At 37.0% G+C, this 27,876-nt stretch overlaps 1 protein-coding gene across 1 annotated transcript in view; it reads right to left on the minus strand.

Annotated features, from left to right (window-relative positions):
• Positions 1–110: 110 nt before the first annotated feature.
• PDE3A (phosphodiesterase 3A) overlaps positions 111–27,876 on the minus strand; it is a 368,430-nt gene continuing 340,664 nt past the window's right edge. Inside the window, exons 10-16 of the mRNA XM_004007550.6 lie at positions 22,450–22,561; positions 15,699–15,812; positions 15,366–15,565; positions 13,411–13,614; positions 12,566–12,721; positions 10,407–10,659; positions 111–4,084 (exon numbers count right to left, since the gene is read on the minus strand). Coding sequence (XP_004007599.3) covers positions 3,855–4,084; positions 10,407–10,659; positions 12,566–12,721; positions 13,411–13,614; positions 15,366–15,565; positions 15,699–15,812; positions 22,450–22,561 — 1,269 coding nt within the window. The 3' untranslated portion in view covers positions 111–3,854. The remainder of the gene's footprint in view (positions 4,085–10,406; positions 10,660–12,565; positions 12,722–13,410; positions 13,615–15,365; positions 15,566–15,698; positions 15,813–22,449; positions 22,562–27,876) is intronic.

A 27,876-nucleotide genomic window follows, 5' to 3' on the forward strand; every position in this document is an offset into this window, starting at 1 on the left:
TCCCTATACTAACATGAAAGCACCCAAAATACCTCCTAAAGCAGAAATTTTTTTTTGACTCATTATTTGCCAGTTGTTCATTACACAAATAGCTCACATTTGTAAAGCAGTTGTTTCAAACTTTAATCTTTATTTACAATGATAATTTTCATATCTTTATTACTTAGAAAATAATTTATATTTTTTTCATCATTTAAACAAAGAATAGGCCTGAGTCTCATGCCTTTTGCACAGCTTTTCCCTTCAGTGAAAGTTCTCTGGGAAGGAGACACGGGACACTGCAAATCTTAGAGAGGCAAGGGCGTGAGGAAATAACAATACATACGTGCAATGAAGCCTACTTGACATACAATGCCTTATCTTTAGTTTTACTGGGACTGCAATGGTTAGGATTTGTTCTGGAATTCCATCAAAACAGAACAGACATAATGGAGATTTTTGTGTTTAGAAAGTAGATCTTTTCTTAAACATAACATGAGGAAATTCCTTCACTTCTCAGATGAAGACCAACATAGATAAATCTCTGTACAGAGCTACTGTCTTCATTTTTGACTAAGAGCAACACCAGGTCTTATGTAAATTACAAAAACAAATTATAGTTTAAAAATATGCTAAAGTGGTGTTTTCACCAAGGAAACAATATATCCTCAGGGTTGGCTTAGATTGATAACCAGAAAGACGTTCTATCAGCATGCAGGAAATGATATTGGTGACACATTTAGTACACCTGGTCTTTTACTGAACAGAGAGCAACCACAAGCCATCAAGGTCACCAATTCCTACTTTTCCTACCATTAACTTCATGGCTGTCCATACAATTCTCCTTTTCTGTAAGAGGGCTACACGTTCCTTCATTTATAAGACCTGAGTTTATCTAATGGCACCTATAATTAGGCTCATATAAAAGTTGTAGTAAATTGCAACAAATACACTGGCACCACAGGAAGTAAGCTTTGGAGCTGGAAGGGAACACTGTAATATTGCTCTCACCAAGGACAGGGAGACCATCACTAGCAGAAGGTATCTTTTCATGTCCCTCGGCATCCTTTGGGATGTAGGTGGGGGGAGTATGAAAGTCACACATTTGATGAATCTCCATTCCTTTTTTGGAACTGACTTTTAGCTTTAACACATGGGCAATTTATCTTGGAAGAACAAATGGTTAATCTGCCTGGACTGATGAGCACAGATCTGGAATGAAGAGGTTCTCGCTGCTTTGGCTATCATTATTTCACCCACTTTAAACAAAACAAAAATCAGGCCATGTGCTTAGCCGTCTACTCTAGCAGCCAGGTTGGCTCCTAGTTGGGGTTACTGAGCTTTGATGAAACCGTCAATACACAGTTATGAATTTAGAAGTATTTTGCTGCCATTCAACTTGCTCAATACCTTTTTTTTTTCTTCCTTCACTTTTATATTTATATATTTGGAGCAGGGGGAAAGATTAGCTTTGTTAAGTAATTAGACACAAGAGGTATGTGAATATAAGTGCTTTTCTAAATCCTCCTGTTATTTGCAACGAAAGGAAAATAGTTAAATTTGCTTGGGAAATGTATTTGACTCACAGTAAGTTTTGCAAACATAGAGACACACAGGCAATACAAGGGGAAAAAGCTCAGTAAGTCCTAAATAATGAAGACCTGGTATTAACTAATATATATATAAAATTTAGGTAGAATCTACATCCATTTGATCATTTTCATATTTTCCTACTTACTGGGAAAGTTGCCTTGAAACTTTATTTTTGATTGTACTATCTTTGCCTTACTTTAAGAATGCAGTGGATTATTGTATAATCATTGCTTTAGAAGGGAAGAGTATCCATTTGTGAGAAACGAAGGCATTTCAATGTAAACACTCTTTTCTATGATTTCAGAGGAAATAAGTAGAACTTACAAGTTAGATTTACTTGAAGCTAAGGTTGTTTAGATGATGAACAGGCTTGAATATAGTGCTGTACGGAAGAAAAAGGTATAAGCAAAAAGTCTTGGGAAGAAAGGGACACTGATTATAAACATTCGGGATTAAGATGGTCTTTTGCTTGGGAGACACGGATCCAAGAGTTACCCGAAGTTACTTACTAGTGAAAAAACGTTGTTTGCAGCATCCTCATTTAATTGGCATAAAATAACTGTATCAGATGATTATTTAAATTAGGACAGGTAGATGAGTGGGTGTTCACAGACCTCATGCAAATGAACCATCACTCTTACTGGGCTTGGAGATAGCTACAATGTATAAAAATGGTGACTAAAATAGAACTTTATAAAAATGTTTCCCTTTTCCCTTAAAAAAAAGTTAACTATCTACAGAAACACAAACAAATCTTTATATTTACATCAAGATAACTATTAATGACAAATATATAATAATATGAAATAAAATATTGAAAGTGAGTATCAACTTTTTTAAATAGAGGTTTGGCTCACAGCATAAACAAGTGTAGATAAACCAAAAACAAACAAAAAAAAGCCTTTCAATGATAGGCCCAATCCCCCCAAATCCCTCTTGAGTCCTCCCTGCCAAAAGAAACATGACAATGGGCCAGGCTGCAGATACAAGCCACCCCATCACACCCTTCACGGAATACAACAGGGTTGTCCGAGCAACTTTGGCCAACTAAAAGTCAACCTTCAGCAGCCGCCAAGAATCAGGCTTTCACTGTGTCAATAAATACCAAGCCCTAGGTTGAAAATTTTCCCCTTCATCTCTCACCATCTGTCTCAGAGTGGGTTTCTGTTTGCCTTCCCTTCTTTTTCTACAACACATTTTGCAGCAAAATTAAGACATGGGAGAGCCCACTGAAGAGTCGTTTCCCAGATCTTCTCTGCTACCTTTTAGAATTCTCACCTGATGAAAAGACCTGACTCCAGCTCCTTCTGAGGTGTTTCTGTGTAAAGAATGCCATCCCCTTCCATGGTGAATTGATCTTAGGTGAATGACAGACATACTCACAGACAGCTCCTATACATTCATTCAGAGACTATTCTGGAAAATGCCTCAGTCTTCCGGGCTTAAGGCTGGGGACAGCAGTAGAACCAGACCTGTGGCCCTCATCCTGCTAATTCCCTCCATCTGCAGAGGGGCTTCTGCTGAAGCCAGATAGAGGTGGAGACACTCGAGAGAGCACTTCATCCTGTTTGGTCACCTGTGCTGAGTCGTCTGCTGCAGCCATGCTGTGAACGACCAAAGCCAATTCTCTCCTTAGGTGCACACGAACGTACATACACCTGAGCATCACTTCTATCTCTCTCTCTCACTCACACGCATACAACGTCGGCAGGATGTATCAGAATTCAAACAATGCTCTGGAACTTTCATCCCTCAGGACTAAGAGCAAACGCTCCTTAGTCATAACTTCATTTGCTGTACTGCTTCTGGGCTAAGCCACACCATCTCCTTTGTGATTTGTTTTCCTTCATTTTTTTTCCTTTATGATTTATTATATCACAGTGACCACTATATATCTTAATATGAATGTTACTAAATTGTGGGGCCAGGAATCCCAGCTTTCAGTGTGTCTGTGTGTTTGCATGTGTGTCTGTGAATATGTTTTACATGGATCTATGTGAGAGCTTATATACACACACACACACATATACTTCTTCCTTAAAAAAAAAAAAAATCCTTGGAAGCTGGTGTTACAATGTGAAAGCTTCTCTGAGCGAGAGTTTTTTAAATCATGTACCTCACTGTAAAAATAAACACACAAAATGCGAAGAATCCCAAAATGCCGTAGCCATTTGCCCATCTTCTTGTATTTCTACAGTGTTGTGTCTAAGTATTGTGCTGGCTTGAAAAGAGTCTGTGTGACAAGTAACTCTGCTTGGAAACATAGCTCACTCTATCCATTGTCACTGGTTTGGCTTTGGGGCTGGGGTCTCCTCTCCTTTCTGCTTCCCCTTTTCTTCGTCTTCTTCCCTGATGGCCTGGATCTGTTCTGAGGGATGCTGCTGGGGGGACTGGTCCTCTATGCCCGCCAACCGCTGTTCTTCCTCAATGACTTTCTTCCACATCTTGTGGTTCTGCAGGAGGTGCTGAGTAATTTGACAGTAGACTTTCCTCCTTTTGAAACTTTTCTTTCCTGAGAAAGCACCAAATTAGACTACTTATTTGTGTGTTAAGTACATGGCAGTTTTTCCATCTTATTCATAGGAGTTAAGAACCAAATGATATGTATACACTTGATGTGTATATAATAATAATCATTTTTGAGAGTAGGGAAATAAGAGGAAGATGGCAAGAAGCATTACTGTGTCCTTGAGATGTACTGTGAACAGTATTTGACATCTGGTAATATCCAATACAAGGTTCTGTTTGTATCTTGGAATTATTACTCCCACTCCATTCAGGCTCTCAAGATTTCCACCTAGATTATTGGGATAATTTCTTGTTACATTGTTCTTTGCTTTGTCTACCAATTCAACTCATAAGACATGTTTGATAGTACTGTTATGCTTCCTGTGGACTAAAAAAAATTAATTTCGAACTCGTAAGCAGCGAGCTTTGATTCCAATGGTAAGATAGAGAGTAAGCAAATAGGGACAATTATATGAGTTGTACAAAGTCTTTGAAGTGTGGCAGGAAGAGAGGGAAATTACCTAGCTGGGAGGATGCTTCATGATGATGGTGGCTTGGACTAGGATGGGGATAATGGAAAAGAAGTTGCATAGGTAAACATGAGACACATTTGTGAGGTATAGTTAACAGGACTTGGCAACTGTGAGGAAGAAAGGGAGGAATCATAGACAACCCTGAGCTTTCTGATGTGAACAGGTGAGTGACAAGATGAACTGAGAAAGGGGACAGTAGGTGAGAGGCAGATTTGAGGAATATGTTGAACATGCAGGGACTGGCAAATCTCCAAGCAGAGAGGGTAAGCAGGCAGCTGCTCTTGTCTAAGCAACCAGATTACAATGTGCCTTCGTTTGAGTGATCATTTTAGACACAGGCTGAGAATTTGGAAGTTAGGCAAAGATTCTCATATTGGACTGTAAACTTCCCCATGGACAGACGTTTTACTAAGTGAATTATGTTCTTTCTAGTTTCTGTTCCACAGTACCAAGTAAACGGTAAAGTGTTGACATAGTAAAGTGATAAACATAATAAAGGTAAGAAAAAGTGGTTCACAGGAAATTCTGATTTGAGACCATATTAAAGAGTTAACAATGCAAGTTACCAGGATGATCTGCAAGGCAATTTGAGGGTACTTAATGAAATAGTAATGATTTACCATGTACAATCTGGAAGGAAAAAGAAACAAATAGTAACAACAAACAAACAAAGCCGATGGCTATGAGATATGCCATCAACCAAAATTTTTGTGGAAATGCTGATGACTCCTTCAACAATTTTATTATAAATTTTTTCTTGTACTTTATAAAATGTTAAGATCAATTTCAAAAACCGTTCAGAAAAAGGATATTAAATTAAGTTGCTTTTCAACCATAGAGACACATAAGGAAATTAGTTGAATGAATAACAGGAGGAATGGATACAGGTAGTCATAAGCAAGAATTTAAAAATATTTTCTATATTAATTATATTATTCATGATACGAATAAGCTTATATTTACCACCTACTAACTGACAAGCAGGGCTTCCCTATTGGCTCAGTGGTAAAGAATCCACTTGCAATGCAGGAGATGTCAGTTTGATCTCTGAGTCAGGAAGATCCCCTGGAGAAGGAAATGGCAACCCACTCCAGTATTCTTGCCTGGGAAACCCCATGGACAGAGGAGGCTGGTGGGCTACAGTCCACGGGGGTTGCAAAGAGTAGAACATGACTTAGCAACTGAGCATGACACACAGGAACTGATATGGCAGTTTTCTGGATGTTATAGAAACAAAAACCAATGAGTCTCAGAGTTTACCTTAAAAGAGCTTACCATCTATAGGAGAGAGGGCCTAGAAGACCAAAACTGAAATACACATGCTATGTTTTATGACAGACCTATAGTGATCAAGGGAAAAGGCAATGGCACCCACTCCAGTACTCTTGCCTGGAAATCCCATGGACGGAGAAGCCCGGTAGGCTGCAGTCCATGCAGTCGCTAAGAGTCGGACACGACTGAGCGACTTCACTTTCACTTTTCACTTTCCTGCATTGGAGAAGGAAATGGCAACCCACTCCAGTGTTCTTGCCTGGAGAATCCCAGGGACGGGGGAGCCTGGTGGGGTCTATGGGGTCGCACAGAGTCGGACACAACTGATGCGACTTAGCAGCAGCAGTAGCATAGTGATCAAGAGAGCCTTAATATTTCCCTCATGTTCATTAAACATTAGACAGGTTTCTTCCAGACTCTAGGACCCTGATCTCTTTTTCCTTAAAGCATCTACTTTATGAAACTTGTAATTGCAATTTCTTGCTCTGCTCCTACGTAGTGTAGATAAATCTCCCAGCCTCACTAGTTTGACAACCCAGAAACATTTTTCTCAAGGACCTGAGAGCCAATCCTTTGAAATGCAATTATTCAGGAAGACAGGGTCCCTTCCCAAACATCTCCATGGGAGGCAAGGAGCCTAACTTCAATAAGAGTCAATTAACAAACACAAGTGGCCTGATCACACTGACCAACTCCCCTCTAAGGTCCTCTAGTACTTTTACCACCAGCTCATCCCAGTGTGTAGAAACTCTCCTGCCTTTGTTTCGATCAGTGGAGTCTGATGTCTCTTTCCCATTTCAAGAGTCTTGAGCAAAGTCTTCCTTGTCATTTTTAAGAACATGCAGCACAATTTCTCTCTGACACATCAAAATATGGCAACATCAGGTACTCAACCTGTGAGGGAATAGATAAGACTTTTCCCAAAGGATGTGTAAATTATGAGAACGAAATATACTGGGTGAGTAAGCATTCCAGGTAAGTGACAGGTAGGTGTACAGGCAGATTACATGGAGTATAATGTCACTTTCTTCAATTAGAAGATTCTCAACAAGGGAAATAAATAAACTAAAATTGAAAACAATCTGAATTCTTTCTATAGAAGCCAATAAAATATATGCATCTATTTAATATTTACGGAGAAGGCAATGGCATTTAATATTTAAGAGCAAACCTTGAAAATTACTCTTCTACCAAAGTTATCTCCTTGTCTATTTCTACATTGTTTTTATTGAAGTTAAGTTCAAATCAGTTACTGTTGAGAATCTTTACATGTTAACATACTTTTTAACCTAATCCTTTAAGTCAAGACATTTATAGGTGAATCACTGGCTGAAGGATAGACTTGAATCAGACATAGGACATACTCTACTGCCCAAGGCGATTATTCCATCTGAAAGTTATACACACTCATGGCAGTGAATTCATAGGGAAGAAGCTAACAAAAGCTCATTTTTTCTCTTTTTCCTTTCAGGGCAGCCCCCACGAGAGCAGCTGTTCTCTTATTAAGGCTGCTCAACCTTAGCAATAAACCTCTCTGGAATTAAACTGAATAAGGTGACGTAGAAGGGAGTTTGTACCAAATAAATTTGCGTAGATTAGAGTCCGCAGGTGGTCTAAAATATGTCTGTATTGGGAGCCAAATTGTTCAGCACTGGAACCTTTTGAAATGAGAACAAAGGTCCTTTCATTGCTCAAATTCTAAATGCAGCTTAGTGCTTCATTAGAAACCTCTTAGTTCACTGTAGGAATCTTTCGGATTTAATTATGATGTAGGGGAAAAAAGCTTTATTTCCCTAGGATACCATATTGAAACATTTTATTCTGTATTTCCTGAGAGATCACAAGTTAGACAGATTGCTGAAATTATCAATGCATATTTAATTTACATTTTTTTCTGAAATCTAAATTTTAGGATAAACCAAATTAACCATCTCAGTCATTATGAATCCTGAAATTAAAATTACTAAGAGTCAGTAATAATAGAGTTAAAACTGAAGAAACCTGAGTTTCCATTCTGGTTCTGCAGAAACCATCTACACCTTGGGATGTCTGTTAAACTCCTGAGACTCAATGTAGAGTTTTGTAAAATGAGGCAGCTGAACTGGGTGGTCACCAATTCCATTTCCAGAATTCCATGTGGCCAAATTTTACTAAACACTAATGCTGCTCAATATTTATCATTTTCTTGGCTATAATGGGAAACTTCAAAGGTAATTTTTCAAAAGCTATGGTTATCAAATCATTGTTGATGATGTCTTAAATTCTAATGTAAGGTGACCAGTTGATGTTTAGAAGCCACTAGTAAATAGAATCCACAGAATTCTCATTCCTGCTTTAGTGAGCATGATTTAAAAAGGGAATATCAGGAGAGTAACACATTAGAATCTGGGAGTCAGTATGGCCATTCAACTCTACAGAACAGAGACAAAATGGATATTTAGCATTTGCTGCTAAAGCCTATGTTGACAGGTTGAGCCTGTTGAATTTCCTAACCTAGGTTCTTTCATTCTTGATGCATAGATTATGTGTGTGTTGTTTCGATGTATTTGCGTTCAAATAGCAATCAGGTAGGGCCCATGGGAGCAAAGCTTTTCCAGTAGCTAAGCTGACCACACTTTTTAATAACATTCAGTGGAAAAACTGCCCAGTCCTCAGTCAGACAGCAAATTACCTGGCTCTCTGAATGAAAAAAAAAAAATCATGCATGTTTATTAAATGAGAAAATGAATAAATAATCCATGAATCCAATCTTAGCTCCTAACTCTGAATGCCAAGGTAAGCACAGAATTTTTAATAGAAATCTTTTTATAAGCATCAGAGGAATAAAATAAAATTAACGTGAGAATAGAATACTGAAGAAAAACAACATCTGGTTTTCCTCTCATTCTGTTATCAACATTAATACATGGGTAAGAACTTAAGCAAAAATCTGACCTAAAACCAAAATTGCCCCTCTCTACCCAGCCTATGGTTAATAATGAGTTCTTTATCTCTGCTTATGTGAGCTTACAACAGGGCACTTACCTGAGGGTGAAATAGGTTAATATCCACATTAGACTATCTCTCTACTAGATGGCCAAAATGAACTATGTCACTCATTTTCCTGACTGCTAAAAAACAGGAACAAATGATCAAGGTGTCTTTCACTGGTAATATTTTTGGGAAAGGCTTTGAAAACTACCAACAGTAAGATCGTGTTTGATGAAGGTAGGTAGAAACTGCATACTATATTTCCATGAACACAGGGACAGTATTTGTGCAATGTCACTAGAAAGGTTATTGGTTTTCCTAATTATCCTTGTCCCTATGGCATGAGTAACAGCAGAGAATATTTCAAGAGATGAAGAGATCGGAATGGCTGTACGATACACTGCAAAATCAATGACCAGATGTGACCATTCTCACTGTCGCTGCTCTCACTGCCCTGGCCCAATGCCTCAGTCATCTCTCATTTGGATATTTCAAGAGCTTTTTAACACACCGTCCTGCTTACACCCTTGCTCACCCCAAACTCCATAAGAATTTCCATGCAATAGTTGAAGCAATCCAGTTAAAACATTAAGTTGAATCAACCAAGTTTTCTGTTCAAAACCTCTGATGGCTTCCCGTCTTACTCAGAGAAAAAGCCAAACTCCATTCTGCAGAAGCCTACCTTCTAACCCTCTACTATCACCTGGGTCCCCACTGTCACCCCCTGCTGCTCCCCATCCACTTCCTCTGCTCCAGCCTGCCAGCCCTCCTGGTGCTTCCTGAACACCCAGCCAATGTCCACAGCAAAACCTTACATGGCTGGCTTTCCTCTCTCCTTGAAATGCTTTGTCCAAAACTATTTCCATGGGTCACTCTCTTGCTTCTTTCAAAGTTTTTTTTTTTTTTTTAATACCTTTCTTATTTAGACCTTCCACGGCAATCTTGTCTATGATTTTAATCTTTTTGTGCAATATTTCATAACCTCTTTAAGTCTAGCATTTATCAGCATCTAACGTATGGACTTACTGATTAGTCTTCCCTAGTGTCTGCTGACCCCATTGGAAATACAAGTCAAGAAAGGCAAGGACTGATTTTTTTTTGTCTGATTTGTTCATGGTTCTATTTTTAATACCTGGAAAAATGCCTGGCACAGAGTAGGTGCTTAACAAACATTTGATGAGTGGGTGATTACTACCTCTTACCACTTGAGCATCTCTCCCCAACCAAGCCAGTAAAAGCCTCTGTTGGTCTAGATGGTACCTGAGATTCCTTTCACTGCTAAATACTCTGAAAAATAGACTTTGATTACTTATTTTTTAAAAATTCATGACAGAGAACATACCTTTGTATGAACATGATATTATAATAGATTCCATAATCTGTAATTTCTATGATGATGATGATATTTGGGAAGCAGGGAGTATCCATAATCAATTCAGTAGACGATGTGTGGACTTAACTAGGTAACTCATGAGAAGCTCAACTTTATCAGAACCTATGTAAGAAAACAATCCTAGGAGAAACCCATTCGAGAAAGATTTTATGACTTACTTGGAGATTCATTATTTTCACAGGTTTCCTCTTCATTTGGTGCTTCCTCCTCCTCCTCTTCTGGGTCATCCGTGTCTCCTGACTCATCACCGTCTTCCACCCATTTCCCTGGCATTAGTCCTGCTGAATCGTAGGAGTTGCACAGAGGACCCACGATGTGTGAGATGAAGGATTCCTGAAGGTTGGCCAACTGAGGAGCAGAACGGTCCATGAAGGGGCTTATTGGTAACCCAAGGCTGGCCTCTTCATCACCCTAGAAACAGGAATGTAGCAACACGGTTAACTAGAAAGGCAAACGACAAGGAAAGGGTAAAATACAAATTAAGTCACCATTCTCTAGGCATCTAAAATGTGCAAATATGCAAGAATCTGGGCATTGATGTGTGAACTCTCTCTGTACTTGACTGCTAAAAGATTTTACCCAAATTACTAAGATTCCTATAGGACTGCTTTGTTGCTACTTATCCTTTGGTAATCTTGAGGGTTTAGCTTTCGATCAGGGGAACTACCAGAAATGGTATATGTCTCAGTAGATGATCTCTGCCATTACACTAGTCACTGTTCCTTTTATCAGAGTGTAAGTTAGAATATAAAGACATCTTAAAAGGCAATGCTGGACATAAATATCCACCGGATAATCTATCATGTTTGCCTTTTTTTGTCTTGTCTGCTAGAAAGTTTAAAATAACTTATTCTTCAATTAAAATTGGTACTTTATCCCAGCTTTGGGTTGAATTATGTCTTCTGTGATCATATAGCTTCTGATATTCTTATTTTTCTATGTTTAATAGTACTACTGTATATGTGTTTTTATTTTGAATGAATTCATCTTTCTAAAGAAAAAATTAGATTGAAAGCCCAAAATTACCTAACAACATAAATGAAATAATTATACCAAAATACCTGTATATGTAATGGAATTATCACAAGTTGCTTTTCTTTACATTTTATATATAGTCAATATTTCAGGACTGAGTATCAATTAGTTTCAAGAAAACACAATCTTTTCTAGAAAGTATAAACTTTTTTTATGAGTCCTATCTATAATACTCAAAAAATTCTTTAAATATGTTTGGTGAAAGGTGATTTATTACTTACCAAGGGGCCTCATCTTATTTCTGGATGACTTTGGGAATACAAATTTCTTTTTGACATTGACCTAAAATCTGTCTCCTTATAACTTCTATAGACTGGCTATAGTCATGTCTATTTTAAGGGGAGTTTTTTTTTTTTTTTTAAATAAAGCAAATCCTGTGGTATCTTATATAATTTATCTTCTTTAAGCTATACAACATCATGATAAACCTAATCCTAAATTTGCATGTCAGTCTTTTAAGTATCTAAAGAGAGTTATTACTTCTGTTTTTCCTTAGGGTACATATTTGTACTTCTTCCCTGGCCTTTTAGGTCACTACTCATGCCTGACATTTACCCATCTCCACTACCTCAAGATTCCTCTTACAAGAGACGTTTACAGCACCAAACACAAGGTTTCAAGGTTGGGGTAAGGTCATGTGGGGAAGATCCCTTCATGTTCTGTTGGTAATGTGTCAAATAAAATGCTATTTTTATTAGCTTTTTAATGTACTGCTGTTATAAACTATTAGAAAAGTAAATGAACTTAACTTGATATACATTCATCCATTTAAATTTAAGCCTAGCTTCTATTATGATAAAATTGATGAGTATTTCAATGGGATTCCTAATATGTTCTGAGGTCATTCCATTATCTTAACACCTTTTTCCATCAAAATACTTAATAACTTTACTTTAAGAGTTTTATGTTTATAGTTTAGTTCAATTTTTGTCATTTTTTTAAACCTCTGATTAAAATTGGCCAGTGCCTTTTCTCATGGTATCATGAACATAAAATGAATAATCACACTTTTACAGCCTTTGGAAGCTTTAGAGCAGGGGTCCCCAACCTCCAGGATCAAATGCTTGATAATCTGAGGTGGAGCAGATGAAATAATAATAGAAATAAACTGCACGATAAATGTAATGTTCTTGAATCATCCTGAAATCAACCCCCTCCTCCATCCATGGAAAAATGGTCTTCCATGAAACCAGTCCCTGGTACCCAATAGGTTGGGGATTGCTGCTTTAGGAAATCTATAAGCAGCCTCAATATGATTAAGAAAAATAGTTAAATTAGCTACCTGTTCATAAAATTCATTGACAATACCCTCTGTCCACTGAAGATGGAGCTCTTTACTCTTAGCTGGCCCATTGATATCAGCCAACTTTATACACATTTGACAAACCAGTAGACGATCATTTTCATTCGTCCAATCTATTCCGACTTCATCATTCACCTGTTTGAAGAACAAAGTTTAAGTGAATGCACAAGTTGAAGGGGAAAATAAATTACAGAAAACTGATCATCTTGTTACTCTGTATTCCGATCTGTTTACCATGTGCAGATAGGAATACCAAGTAATGAGAAACATCTCAGCTGTTTCAAATAATGTTATTTGGCTTGCATAAATTAGCAGTGAAATAGCTCACCTAAAAAAATAATAACAAATGATGGATAATTATGGAATTGAAAATAAATGCTATTTAATACTAGCATGTGTTATAAATTACTGTTAAAATACTGTAGCTACAAATAATAAGAAAATTTCTTGAGTTACTTTTTGGGCATTTATTATATGTTTGATGTATTAAATTCTGCTTCAGGTTTTTGACCTTTACTACTATGAGGTATTAGTATTCCACAGAGATGAGAGCAAAAAAAAACTAAAACAAAATCATAATGATAGTTAGAATTCTATTATTCTTCTGCAGTACAAGGTATAATATATACTGACAGGACCTCAATATATTCAGTTTCCAGGTTGGGACCAATGCCTAAATAACTGCTTCTGGTTTAACACTGCATTGCATTTCATTTCCACATTTGACATCTATGAGGTGGCAGCAATGAGTTTTCTTTAACACCCTCATTCCATGACATCTTTCAATGTGGCCAGAAAATGAGCACTGATACAAATCTAGTTACCTTGGCATTAAATTTGGCAACAAAGTCAAAGTGTTTCTTCAGGTCAGTGGCCAGAATTGCTTCAATGACAAGGAAACGGAAATGCTTAAATTCCACATGGTCAAGGTTAACTAAGAAGTTATATTCTGGCCGGGACATGAAAAGGTTCCATGCAGCAGCCGCATGATGATTCTCCAAGACTGAGCGATCATTGTAGAGCACCGCCTAGGCAAAGACGAGAGTCAAGAGTTCAGCTTTTTAAATTAAAAACAAAAATAAATAAGAATATGCAAAGCATTTGGAATCACCTTTTATCATAGAACATAGAAGCGCAACTGTATGATAGCTGGTTGTTAAGAATTACTTATTACTGTACATTGACTGTTTACTTTTCTTGGTTATTTTTTCTTTTTTTGGTAAGATAAAGTTCATTTCCTTGAAATTTTATTTCAAATTCTTGTAAGTGAAGAGCGTAGACTTAGCTTATTTCAGATTACTCTTCTTTTTGCAAGGCATAGGAGTTTAACCATAAAAATATGAAAATATATTAATATCCCTAAGAGGTAACTCAGTTATCCCCCACATCTAAAATTAGAATGACTTCCTTTTAATTAAACACATGTAACTAATAAAGAGGGATGATATCCCTGAGAAGCCCCTAATTCAAACTATTCTTACCTCATAGTCATAGGAAATATCACCCTCTGTCTAGTAATTGAAAGTGTATAGTAAATATCTACTTGTTTGAATAATGCTGAGGGAAGCTGTGAAGCAAAAGAAAGTTGCCTAAAAAAATGTCTAAAGTCTAGTGTGGCAGATTGATGATGGAAGGGAAAAAAAGGTATAAGGACAAAAAGGAAAGACCAAGCACATGAAAATTAATATTGAGGTAAATGAAAATACATGGAAATGTAGGAAAACTGAATGGTAAAATGTGCTGGCCAAAGGATTTGGTTATATTTAGGGAAAATATATAGTGTATGGAGGAAACAGTGAAAGAAATGTAAGTAGTCAGAAAAAAATCAGGATATTTGTACTGTATACAGATGAAAGGAAAATTACTTAAAGGAAATTAATTTTAATTAACTAAAGGACTGGAGTTGGTGATAGACAGGGAGGCCTGGGGTGCTGTGATTCATGGGGTCACAAAGAGCTGGACATGACTGAGCGACTGAACTGAACTTAAAGGAAAGCTCTAGGCTAGTCTATAAGACAGAGTGTGGAAACAGATAAAAATAGATGAGAATAGAGTAAAAGGCAAAAAGCAAACATGACAAAAAAGAGTAATGGGTCAGATTAGTCTCTAGAGCCTCTAGAAAGAAAAATAAGATCATGGGATCTTTAGTAAAATGGGTCCATCCGTTTGATTAAATCAAAGTTTAATTATATAGATGGAGATTCCTAAATACAGTGATCGATATTTGACTGAAATTTAAGCATGTGCCCAGAGGAACTTCTTTAAAGTTACTGTTTTGAGAAAACTATGTTCAGGTAAAAGATTTACCTCAAATAAAATAAATCAATCTTTAATTCTTCCTAATCAACAAAAATGCCATAAAAATGATATGGTATAATATATCTCAAAGGAACTGGATTTACATCCAAAGAAGCCTCTAATTCTTAAAGAACTGAAAAAGATTTGGTTCTCCAATCTTTTTAGAAAGAAAAGTTTTGTACAGGTCAGATATTCTTTGTTGAGGAAATTCATTAACATGAATTCAGCAGTTTTTCTTCCTCAGAAGAAAACTGAGACGGGATCTCCATAGTTGATAAATGTAGACCCATCATTAATAACTTAGAACAAACCATCATATCTTTTCAAAATGAGCATGGTCTCTAAGAATTTTATCTCAGGTCTAAATATAGTTTCGTTCGTATTTGCTTGGTGCCTGCTATAAGTCAGATTTATAAAATTAATGTTCTTCAGAGAAATCTCAAAATTGAATTACTTTCCTGGTCAAAATCAAAAGGTTTACCTGAGGGGCGCTCGTTGCAACCAGAAAAGCGTTAGTCCTTCCTGGGTGATCATAGTCATGCATGGCTGCAGCCACGTACAAGGCCATCAACTCCAAGGCAGGGATATTTCCAGACAAACATCCGTATTTATCATCAGGCACATTATACATTTTTGAGAATACATATCCCATATGGCCATGTGTAAATCCACTGTCAGAATCTGAGAAGAGACAATGAAAATAACATAGCTTTGAAGAAAGTAGTAAACTGGTATCAGTTATGTTCACTTATTTAAAAAGCCACTCTTCCGTTCCCATAGTTTACAAGGGAAGCACAGAGAACTTAATATGTACCTGAATCGCTTGCTGATCCGTGATCATTAATCACAGTTGAGAGGCCTGGAATAGGTTGTGTCGTGAGATACCAAACAGCATGTAAGACGTCCGTGGCATGGATTCTGTTGTGGTCTGTAACCAATGCAAAGGAACAGGCATGCATCTGTGAACTCTGGGCTCCGAGGACTAAGAGTGCCACCTACTGGACAAACGGTTTAGTCCTCACATTTTAAATAACCTGGGTGAAAGTCAGCCAAACATTCTAGGACAAATACTCTGTGATTCCTCTTCCATTTCTCTATAATATTCATAGTAACAAGAAAAAAAAAACACAAAACTTACAACATTCATCACACATGCAGATGTCTTAAGTGAACAAAATCTGTGTCCAGCATCCACCTAACATAAATAAATTTCTCTAAATAACCCAACATATATAAACTCACTGTGTGAATCCACTGCAGTGTTTACTCTTGTCCTTAGGCCCATGCTCCTGTGTAAAACTACACAGAGGACCAGAACAAAAGACCCGTGATACACTTAACCTAGCTCAGGCCAATGGTCCCTACCACCCAGTGTTTCATTTCTGATAAATAGCACTCAAATAAAACCTGTGCATTGAAAACAGTGTTATTCTTCGGTATCAAACTTAAAACACTGTAAGAGAATGAGTAACATTTTTTTATATGTATTAATAGATAAAATCCACAAAGCAAAGCAAAACCAAAATCGATAATGTTCTCTGATCTAGAAATTCTGGTTTGGGAATAAAGTTCTAGGAAATATAGAAAGATAAAAAATTAAAACTTCCTTGTACAATAACATAAGGGGTTGAGCCATCCTGAAGTGTATAAATCTACAAGGCAACCAAATCCCCCAGTTAAAATGCCCCTATCATAGAAATAGGGTTCTATTTCTACACGTGTGGTCTAGCTTCTATGGAACCGTGATCAAAGGCCCACTGTGTTCCTGGCTCACCTTCTTTCTCAGTCCATTTTTTCCACGTTTTTCTCTTATCTGGCCCTTCAGAATACTTCACTGATTTGGTATGCTTCATTCTAAGTATGCTAACTTCATACATTTTATTTCTAATGACCAACCATGATATGATTTCCTTCTACAAGGTAAGAGACGACATCTCTGAATAGCACTCGACAGAAGAGGAGAAGCAAAAACAGAGGAGAACAAGCAGAATAATAATGAAACTTTGAGAGCAACACCTGTTCTCCGATCAGGGAAGAAAACAGAAATTAGGGCATCTGTGTTGTTGGCGGCAGACAGGAGCACGTGTGAAGATGGTGTGTGTTTTCCTACATTTCTAGCAACTTTAAGTGAAGACACATGGGTAAATCTTGGGTAAACACTCCAGAAACTCAGTGAAGGGTTGAGGGAGGTCTTGAGAGGATGTTTTCAGAAGAGCTTTGAGAAGCAGACCTCCTAAGTTCTGGAGTGGTAAACAGCAAACCTTATTCACTGTATCATTGCCAAATGATATTACCTAGTCTCCCAAGAACACTTTTATTCAAACTGGGGTCTCTATCTCCATGTGTGGACTATCCCAAATGATTTAAGACAATTACATTTTAAATCTATATTTGTGCCAGTGTACAAAGTTGATCATGCTAGATGTCCCAGGGTCTAGGACATACCTGATTTTATCTCTGCTCTGACATTTATTACCTGTATTACTGAGTCATTTAAAACATTGTCTCATTTCCTTATCTTAAAAACATGGAGACAATAATAGTGCCTATTTTATAGTACAATTTCGAGAATTACAGAAGGGGACCTATTTTAAAGTGGCTGCTGTATACTAAGCTTGTGAGTGATGTAAATATCATTCACCTAAAATACATGATGAGATGATTGGATGGCATTACCAACTTCATGGACATGAGTTTGAGCAAGCTCCGGGAGTTGGTGATAAACAGGGAGTCCTGGCGTGCTGTAGTCCATGGGGTCGCAGAGAGTCATATACGACTGAGTGACTATACGGAACTGAACTGAAAATACGTGATTGCTCTTACGACACAATAATGAGTTAGTGCAGATTACCAGTTTCCTTTCAAAAATCAATGCTGGATTTGTAAAAATAGATTTGAAGAGCTAAAATAAAAGCTAAGCTAAGCCATGGAGGAGGGAGAAGGCAGTGATGGCCCACCAGAAGAACATGCAACCTGGTCAGAGGGTTTCTGGGGCTATGTTGGAAAAGAGTTTCTGGGTTAAGTTCTTTACTCTTCCCTTGCGACAAGCTGGGAAAATTACTGTGTGACGTAACTACCATTACTACTACAAGTCAGAGAAACCTGTGCATGTGCCCAGCATTACAAGGTGGGTGGAGGCGGTATCAGGGTATTGACTGTGTCTCTTTGGGATGAAAAATAGACAACTAAGTCAGGTGAACTTGTAGCTCTTGAGTTATACTACTTCCTGACCTGTTCCCCATCCCAAGGTCCCAGTCCAGAAGGCTTTATAGCTTATCTCTGTGTGTGTGTGTGTGTGTGTGTGTGTGTGCTTACACTTAGTCATTCAGTTGTGTCCAATTCTTTGTGACCCTGTGGACTGTAGCCCACCAGGCTCCTTTTCCCATGGGATTCTCCAGGCAAGAATATTGGAGTGGGTTGCCAGGCCCTCCTCCAGGGGATCTTCCTGACCAGGGATTGAACCCATGTCTCTTAGGTCTCCTGCATTGGCAGGCAGGTTCTTACCCCTAGTGCCACCTGGGAAGCCCAAAATTTCACTTAACATACTATCTAAATAATTTAGTGCTGAAAATGTAAAAAAAAGAGAAAGCTTGTTAAACACATTTTTTGAGGTAAGTATAACCATTTTGGGGCTTCCCTGGTTGCTCAGATGGTACAGAATCTGCCTGCAATGCAGGAGACCCAGGTTTGATCCCTGGGTCAGGAAGATCCCCTGGAAAAGAAAATGACAACTCACTCCAGTATTCTGGCCTAGAGAATTCAGTGGACAGAAGAGCCTGGTGGGCTCCAGTCTATGGGGTCTCAAGAGTCAGACATGACTGAGTAACTAAAACCTAACTTAATTTATAATCATTTTAAGTAGATACACATATATGTATAACTGAATCACTTTGATGTACACCTGAAATTAACACAATATTGTTAATTGATTCTATTCCAACATAAAATAAAAGTTAAAAAGTTTTTTCGATATATGTTTTGCTTTTTAGAGGTTAACATAATCTTGATTTAAAAACTAGGTATGAGAGTATATGGGGGGAAAAAACCTTTCTTTTGCTTTTGAGTATAGGTTCACAAGTGCTAAACAATAGCTAACCAAACCTAACTCCTTTAATACAAATCACATATATTTATACAGATATAGTTATGCAGGTGTAACTCTAAAGGGATTACACTGTCACTATCACTTAAGCAGGATGGAAAATTTATCTGCCTTTAAGAAGTCGTTAAGATATTTATTAAACACATACTCATACCTTCTATGAAAAAATATTATGCCAAGTGCTGGTGGCACTGCTGCTCTTGCTATTAATTCTCTGGGGAGCACCTCAGGTGCAAAGGCACCTAAGTCAACATAGGGGATTGAGAAGTTTCTATAAGACAGACAAATATGCTCAAAGACTGCTCTTTTTCTGGCCTTGATAGGGAACTGACAGAGCTAAGGAATGAAATCAGAGCTATCCTTATTGTATCATTATTATTCTCATCCTCTTCCTTCATCTCTGCAATTTGGACAAATCTCTCAATAATTCTCTCACCCACCTGGCAAACAACCCCCGCCCCTGCCTCTTGGACAACACATAAACACATGTGTACATACTAATAACATCACCCGCCTTCCCCTTTCCCAGAACCTGCCTACCCCCTCTTCTGTCTTAATAGACCTGTTTTCTCTTTTAATCCTTTTCCTCAAGCACAGGGTTGCAATGAGCTGCTATGGAAGGCTGCAGATGCCTATAAAATTTATAGGTTTTTAGAACTCAATTTACAGATTTTCTATTTAAAGTTCTCTATGCTCCTATTCACCAATAAGTGAAGCAAAGTACTAAATAATAGAAATGAGACTTGAAACACTTTTCCCCCACCTTTGGAAAGTAGCTAATAGTGTAACAGTTCTGCCCTCCTAGCTTGTTCCATGTTGCCTCAGTGACTACCTTTAAACTCAGGCGGCGCGTCACACACGCCTGATCCAACTGAACTAGACGGAGGCTGTGCTGACTGTGTTCAGTCGCGTCTGACTCTGCACCACCCCATGGGCTGTAGCCCGCCAGGGGACCTTCCCGACCCAGGGATCTAACCCGCAGTCACTTAACATCTCCTGTTCCGGCAGGCGGGTCCTTCAGTAAAGGTTCTAGGCATAAATGTACAAGCTTTCATACTTTCCTGCTTCTCTTGGAAATTGTTAAAAAGTGTATTAAAGCTGTAACAAAATTTTAGTTTCTAACATTTTAGCTCATTGTCATATTAAGGCTAATCTTGCCTGGAAAATCCCATGGACAGAAGAGCCTGGTGGGCTGCAGTTCATGGGGTCGCTAAGAGTCGGACATGACTGACTTCACTTTGACTTTTCACTTTCATGCATTGGAGAAGGAAATGGCAACCCACTCCAGTGTTCTTGCCTGGAGAATCCCAGGGATGGGGGAGCCTGGTGGGCTGCCGTCTATGCGGTCACACAGTTGGACACGACTGAAGTGACTTATCAGCAGCAGCAGCCCTATTTTGGTTACCTTTAGGCATTTTTTGTGTAGTTATGGGTTTATACAGAGATATTAGAAACACAGTTCTCTAGGAATAAATGCTAAATTTTTGCATATGTTAATTTAAAAAATGATAAATACAGTTTTTAATAAATATCTATCTTGGTCTAAATTTATAACCCTATAACATGCATGGTATTAAGATTTAAAAGTGATCATGAATTAAGTTAAAACTTTTCTGTGATAAGATGTAAATAAATTCCCTTTCACATCTAACAGAAAAAGCAAAGATATAACAAATTCTTTTCTACATGAAGAACCTGGTATTTCAGGGAAAACATCTGTTTACTTGCAATATACAAATAGATAATAATAAAATTTATAATCTGCAAACTTTTTACAGTTGAATAAATACTGGTCAACTTTATGAGTTAATGGAATACTATCTAGAGAAAAGTTGAAAGAGATTTGAACTCAGTGGAACTTGGCAATGGCTGATTATATTATATGGAAATGTAATATTAGTATTATTTATAAATTTAAATTTAATTCATCAATTAATATTATTTGTAAATTTAGTCTGATGACTAGCTGTTCTGTAATGTTTGCAGTGGCTTCCTTTTTGTAAAAGCTTATTTATGTAATTCCTTAAGCTTTGAGAAATCACTAACACTTAGGTCAATCTTTGGCATTCAACCAGGGTAGCTCTGGGAAAGCAGTATTTAAAAAAGCAAGGCTTATCTTAAGATCCTTTCAAACTACCCCTTTTTCATAACTCTCTCTCCACTTCCATAGCCCCATCTGCCAGAATTTCCCACGGTGCCCAGAGCTCTTAAATTCCCCTCTCTACTCCACCATCCTATTTTGTCTGCATTGAGTCCCATATTCTTCCACAAATTTCATTTGTAGATTTAATTCTTGATTCTCCTTTTCTACCATACAACTTGTAAACTCAATAACTCATTCCTCTTTCCTATTACACATTAACTGTGTATTTTTATCCTAACATAGCATGTGATGGCATTTTCAAAACCAGTGTCTTAATAATGAATCACTTGGTTAATGCTCTACCCTACCCCTTCTGAACACGCTTGTTCTAGTCTCCATACAACTTTTACTTAAGCTCTCTGCTACTAGAAATAGACGTGAGTTCTGGGGTTCTAAAGTTCAAAGTACATAAAAGCAAATTTAGAAACTTAAAACATGATTTAAGTAACACAAACTCTATTACATACTGCATTAAACTATTTTTTCTTTCTAAAGTTCCATGTGATTTCTGTACACCTCTGATTAGATTTACAGCCATTTCTCCAGTTTCATATATTCTGCAGCATGTAGGACAAAGCTACTTACATGTTCTGATGATACAGAAATGCTACATATTGAAAATTTACTATCTCTTCTGTATTCCAGTTCCTCATGATTACAAAGGACAGACTTATTCTTGCAATATTCTAAGTTTATAAGCTTGGACTCTTGGTTGTGCCCTCTCCTTTGGTCTTCACATTTTATCTTGATTTTTTAAAAAGTTCCTAATAATTTCCCCACAACCACTTCCAGTTGTCTTTTCTATTTTATTCATTAGACCATCATCGTCCTGTCCCTCTATTCCGAGCCAGGCTCATCTTATACTGAAAAACTTTAATTGTTAGTTAACTCGGCAGATGCTACAGCAAAGGTTGAGAATTCTACCCAGTAAAAGGAGTATGTTATAAAATGAGCAATAAATTAACATGTATTTATTTAGTACACACTTAAATTGGAGCTACTTATGTGCAAGTTACTATTATAATCCTTTAACAATTGTTACATCATTTTATCCTTGCAACAATCCTATGAAGTAGTTATTATTATATCCATTTTACAGATTAAGAAATGAGGCATTTAAAAGTTAATTAAGACCAGGGTGTCCTGCAGCTGATTTGTAAAGGGACCAGGATTCTAACATAAACTATTATCTCCTAATCACTATACCACGTGGCCATACAGGGTGCTTACAATGTGTAATTCTGTGCTAGCTCTTAATTCAATATCCCATTACCCATAGCAAATTTAATGGATTTTAAAAGTATTAATTCTTCTACTTACAAGGAATTTCCCTGTAGCCAGTCTCCAAAGCATGAAAATAATTCATGAATTCCCTAACTGGAATTTTAAAAGCTTCAAAGAGGCCCATGTCTTCAAAAAGTCTGTATGATACCTGTAAAAGAAAAAGACAAGGTCTTACAAAACATCCCTTGATGTGTATTATACATAAAGAGAAAAATGGGGGAAAAGAATACATTCTATCAACCATATTAATGTGTTGCCTATTGAAACCCTTACTGGAAACCACAGATCAAATAGATATTGAAGACTTCGATGGCCTAGCCCTCTATATAATCTATTTTTAAAGGCAGAGACATAAACCTAAGTTACAGCCAATGAAAAAAATCCAGTATACACCAAAGAAATATAACAAGGTATTGTGTGTGACATCAATAATAAGAGAATGATACTGAGTAAATTGCTAATTGTATAATATATGTGCTAAATAAAGAATGAGAGAAAGCTTTCATCTGGACTAATTTTATAAATTAGAAAAAGCTTTCTAGAGGATAAAGAACTGTGCCTTAATGAAGAATAAGGGAATAGAATTACAAGAAAGAAAAGGGTGTCTTGACTGAAATATATAGAGAAAGAAAAGATTTGTTCTAATCCAGTATAAATAAAAATTTTTGAACTATTTTTCCTCATTTGCCATCTCTCTCCTTTGAATATCTATTCTCCTTCTAATTAGTTTCATAGCTCTAGAGACTCAAATCAGCTAAATATCTTTGGATGTGACTGGAATCTTTGATATGCAAATTGTAGAGAATGAAAAAAATGATAAAGGCACAGAAGACAGTAATTGGGAGAGAAATGGTTATTCACATGGCAGGATGGAGAGCAGCACCATTTACAGTGACCACACTTTTATTTTTAAAATACAATATGTAAATCAATGATAGTTCAATACAAATTTTTAAAAAAGTGGTCTCACTTTATGTCACAAAGGCACAGTACTGGTTATAATTCAGGAGACTGAGAAAGAATTATTTATCCTTTAAGTTATTTGTAGTCTTGCTTAAAATTCTCAAACTACTTCTTCTAAATGTTTGATAACTTCATAGTTAAATTTCTATTTTCGTTATGAACTTTACATCTACTCAAATTCACCAGTATTCTTTTATTTAGATATTTAATTTTCATCAATGACATATATTATGTTTATATTTGTGTACATACATAATACATATTTATGGGACTTCCCTGGTGATCCAGACAGTAAAGAATCTGTCTGCAATGCAGGAGACCCCAGTTCGAATCCTGGGTCAGGGACGATCCCCTGAAGAAGGGAATAGCAACACACTCCATTATTCTTGCCTGGAAAATTCCAGTGTCAGAGGAGCCTGGTGGGCTACAGTCCATGGGGTCACAAAGAGCTGGACATGACTGAGTGACTAACACACACATACACATTTATATATAACTAAAAAAGGGGATTTATTCATTCAGCATATGTCTACTGTCTCCTTCTGTTTAAGATAATTTCCATATATAATGCATATATATGCATATATATATATTATATATATAATATATATATATATACATGAAAAAACAAGGAAGCTTTCCTTAAAAGAATTTATGGTCCAGCAGGTGAGGGCAGTAAATTATAGACATAGTTAGTAAAGTACACACTATGACTGAGCTTCCCTAGTGGCTCAACCTGCAATGCAGGGGACCACCTGCAGCACAGGAGACGTGGGTTTGATCCCTGGGTCCAGAAGATCCCCTGGTGAAGGAAATGGCACCTCATTCCAGCATTCTTGCCTGCAAAATCCCATGGACAGAGGAGCCTGGTGGGCTACAGTCCATGGGGTCACAAGAGCCCAACAGAACTTAGCGACTAAACCACCACCACACTATGACTGAAAGGGATGTTATATGAACAAAGAAAAAGGGAAGCAGGAATAGAGCTTTGAGTCCAGGAGGAGATGGCAATTACTGTTTTAAATATGGTGGTTAGAAGAGGAATATTCAGGTGAGTTGGAGCAAATAATTGAGGGAGATGCAGAGTGTCATATAGGAATATCTGAGGAAAGTTTCCTAAGCAGAAGAGAAAGATGGTGCAAAGGCCCTGAGGTATGTCTGCTATACTCATAAAACAGCAAGAAGACCAACATGGTCAAAACAGAATGAATGAGGACAGGAGTAAAATTTAAGTTAGTGACTATAGAGTGGTATCGACTGGGTTGCAATCCTGTTTCATAGCCAGATTGACCAGGATGAGGACTTTTATACTGAGTGAGGCAGGGAACCTTTGAAGAGTTGAAGCAGGGGAAGTGTCTTTATTTGACTTATGTTTTCAAAGGAGCACTGTGGCTGCCCACTGGGAATAGAATATGTATATTATATACACACACTTTTTTCACTTTGAAAAAACTATACAGGTAAGTATACTTAATTTTGCCCCTTTTTCTGTGTTACATAACATCTCCACCTCAACTCTATAAAAATACAATAGAAAGTTAAGGTTGTGGTTTTTGTTATATTTCATAGTTCTTCTAGGTATTTTCTCCTTATTATCGCTTTAATCTATATTTGAGTCCTTGTTTATAAATACCTGGTGGATTTAACTATACATGTTACTGCAATAAAAATTATTTATAATAGCAGCAGCTATTGACACATACATGTACTCACTATTTTGTATAGATATATATGGCATTTAATAAGCTTGATGCCTCCTCCAAGTACATATATTTACATATATTCATTACTTACATTAATTAATCCATGTAGCATCTTATGAGATAGACACTGTTACTTATTACACTTGAAAGCAGAGGACTCTAAGGCACAGAAAAGTTGAATGACTTGTAAAGGATTACACAGTTGACACGTTATCAGACCAGAATTCAAGTCCAGCATTATGGCTTCAGACTGTGTGCTCGTAACTGTTTCATATCCTATCACCATTATTTGAAAAGCAATATTGTTAGGACTGTAAATGACTGAAGTTTCCTATTATTCTCTTAAAATATTTGAAAGATGAATTGAAAAATTCAGACAAGATATTTTTAGGGTATGATTTTCAAATAGGAAAGTTTTCACTGAAGCTGTTAGAAATCAACAGGCAGTGATCCAAACTCATAAATAAAGAAAAGTCACTGTTAACTGGGTAAATATTGGTAACCAAAAAAAGTAAATACTCTTCCCAAATCTGAATGATGTCCTTTTAAATTTGTTAAAATAAACATGATAATCATCAAAAAGGCAAGCAGTACATTAAGGCTGAGAAGTCATTTCCATTGCACATACGTCTCTTTAAAAGTCTTTTGAAGTGAGACTTTTTCTGTGTAGTCTCAGCCAGAAGGTGATTTCTTGGAATGTTCAAGTTAATTCATTTCAGCTGTTCTAAAGCCTTATAAAGTGCAAAAAAAAAAAATGTCTTTTACATACTGAAAATTTCATGGTTTTTATGCTTATAAACTCAAATCAGAGAAAAAATGTCATAAAGTTCTACTTAGCAAGGCAAATAAAGTTGCCTTTTCTCAAAGTTCAATATTTGGTTTTATAGAAAAATAGTGACATTGTAAACCATGTAGTTATTTATTTATTTTGAAAGATAAGTGGAAAAAAAGATACAAAAATCTAATTGCTATTTATATCTAATCTTCTATTGTCTATTTATATTCATAAGTTAGAAAATATTTTGTGGCAAAACCTGTCAAGTTGCTCCCTTCTGTCACTCCCCCAACCCCCACCCCCACCACTCACAGAATTTCAAGGGGAGTTAGGTTTCTGCAACACTATTTAGTACAGTCACTTGTGCTGCAAAACCAATTCCTATAATGACAACTTTCTGTTGCTCAGAGTCTCCATTCTGAGTCTGAAAATACAATCAATAAATGCATTTCGCGGGGGCTGAAAAGAAAAAATAAAAAACTAAAAAAAAATAAAAATAAATAAAAATAAAAGAATACAGGAAATAGATATAAAAGCAGTTTAAGTACAAGAAAAGGAAAAGCAATTATTTGGTGGATAAGTCAATAAAATTATCCTTATTAAAACAGAGCAGAAGAAAGAATGGGCAAAATGGGATAAAAAAAAAAAGAATCTGAAATAAAGGTAAAATGCCTGGACTTCCTATATATAGAAGCATCAAATCCTGGGTCCAGTGTTTACCATGTGGCTTTAGAAGAGCCGTATCATTTCTCTTTTAAGTCTCAGTTTCTTCTCTTGTCAATTAGAGATTAAAAAAAAAAAAAAAACCAACCTGCATCCAAGTTACTCTGAAGACAAAATTGTAAAGTTTTGGAACATCTGTGACATATATACCAAATACAAAACAATTTGAGACTTTTCTTCCCATACCAGGGAACACACTCTTCAATAGAAGAGAAAAAAAAGATTTCCTGGCCCACTGCCACCTCCTCTCGTGGCACCATTTCAGGCATTTTTCCAGGTAAAATCACACCCTCAGAGTTCTGGTATGCAATGAGTTTCAGGGATGGGACATAAAACCTCCCTGGAGAAGTCCTGAGGCATGAGGCAGAAGTGGACTGAAGGAAACAGGGGCCCTTTTAAACCTGCCTTCAAGCTCAGCCAGTGTAAAAAGATGCTGCTCAGCATCAAGGAGAAAGGAAGAGAATGGCACTATTAATTTGCAAAAACATGCATGTGTCTTGAGGATATTCTGCCAAATGGAATAAGTCAGACAGAGAAAGACAAACACCATATGGTTTCATTTATATGTGGAATATAACAAACAAGATTAGTGAACAAACCACAGAAAAAGAAACACATGTAGACATAGAGAACAGAGCCGTGATGAGAGAGGGCAAAATAGGTGAAGGGGATTGGCTGTATGGTGACAGGCGGGAACTACATTTTCAGTGGTGGCTCACAGTAGGGTCTACAGAACAAATATAGCATGCACATGAAACTTGTATAATATCCTAAACCAATGTTACCTTAATAAAATTTTTTTAAGAAAAAGAGAAGGATAGTATCTCTAAGTCAAAGTTCAAGGGCTTCCACTCTGGTTCTCAATGTGTTCATGGTCAGAACAGAGTCCAGTAGAGGCTATGACCATGTGTTATGGAGACTCTACTTATTTTGAGCTTTACAAGCCATCCATTATTTGAATATACCTCTGTGTGTAGCAAGTTGAAGTGTCATTATTTGGATACAGATCTAATTTCTCTATTGGAGCAGAAGTTCCTTGAAGGCAGGGACACTTTTTTTTTTTTTTTTTGTCTTGAAGACTAGCCTAGCATTAGTGTTTGAGGAACAGTAGAAGAAAAGTTGTCTCTATTCCTTCCTTTAAACCTTCATGGGTCAAGAACCCCCACTTTGAAATTCCACAATCAGATAAATTGCTCAGAGTTCTGAAGAAAGCCCGTGTCCACTGCACAGAGAAGAAATCAGTCCAGCAAATGATTTCTCTTCTAGTGTTTTGCAGGCAAGGGTTAATGGGTTCTGAAT

This window comes from Ovis aries, chromosome 3 (genome assembly GCF_016772045.2).
Source record: "Ovis aries strain OAR_USU_Benz2616 breed Rambouillet chromosome 3, ARS-UI_Ramb_v3.0, whole genome shotgun sequence".
Lineage (NCBI taxonomy): Eukaryota > Metazoa > Chordata > Mammalia > Artiodactyla > Bovidae > Ovis > Ovis aries.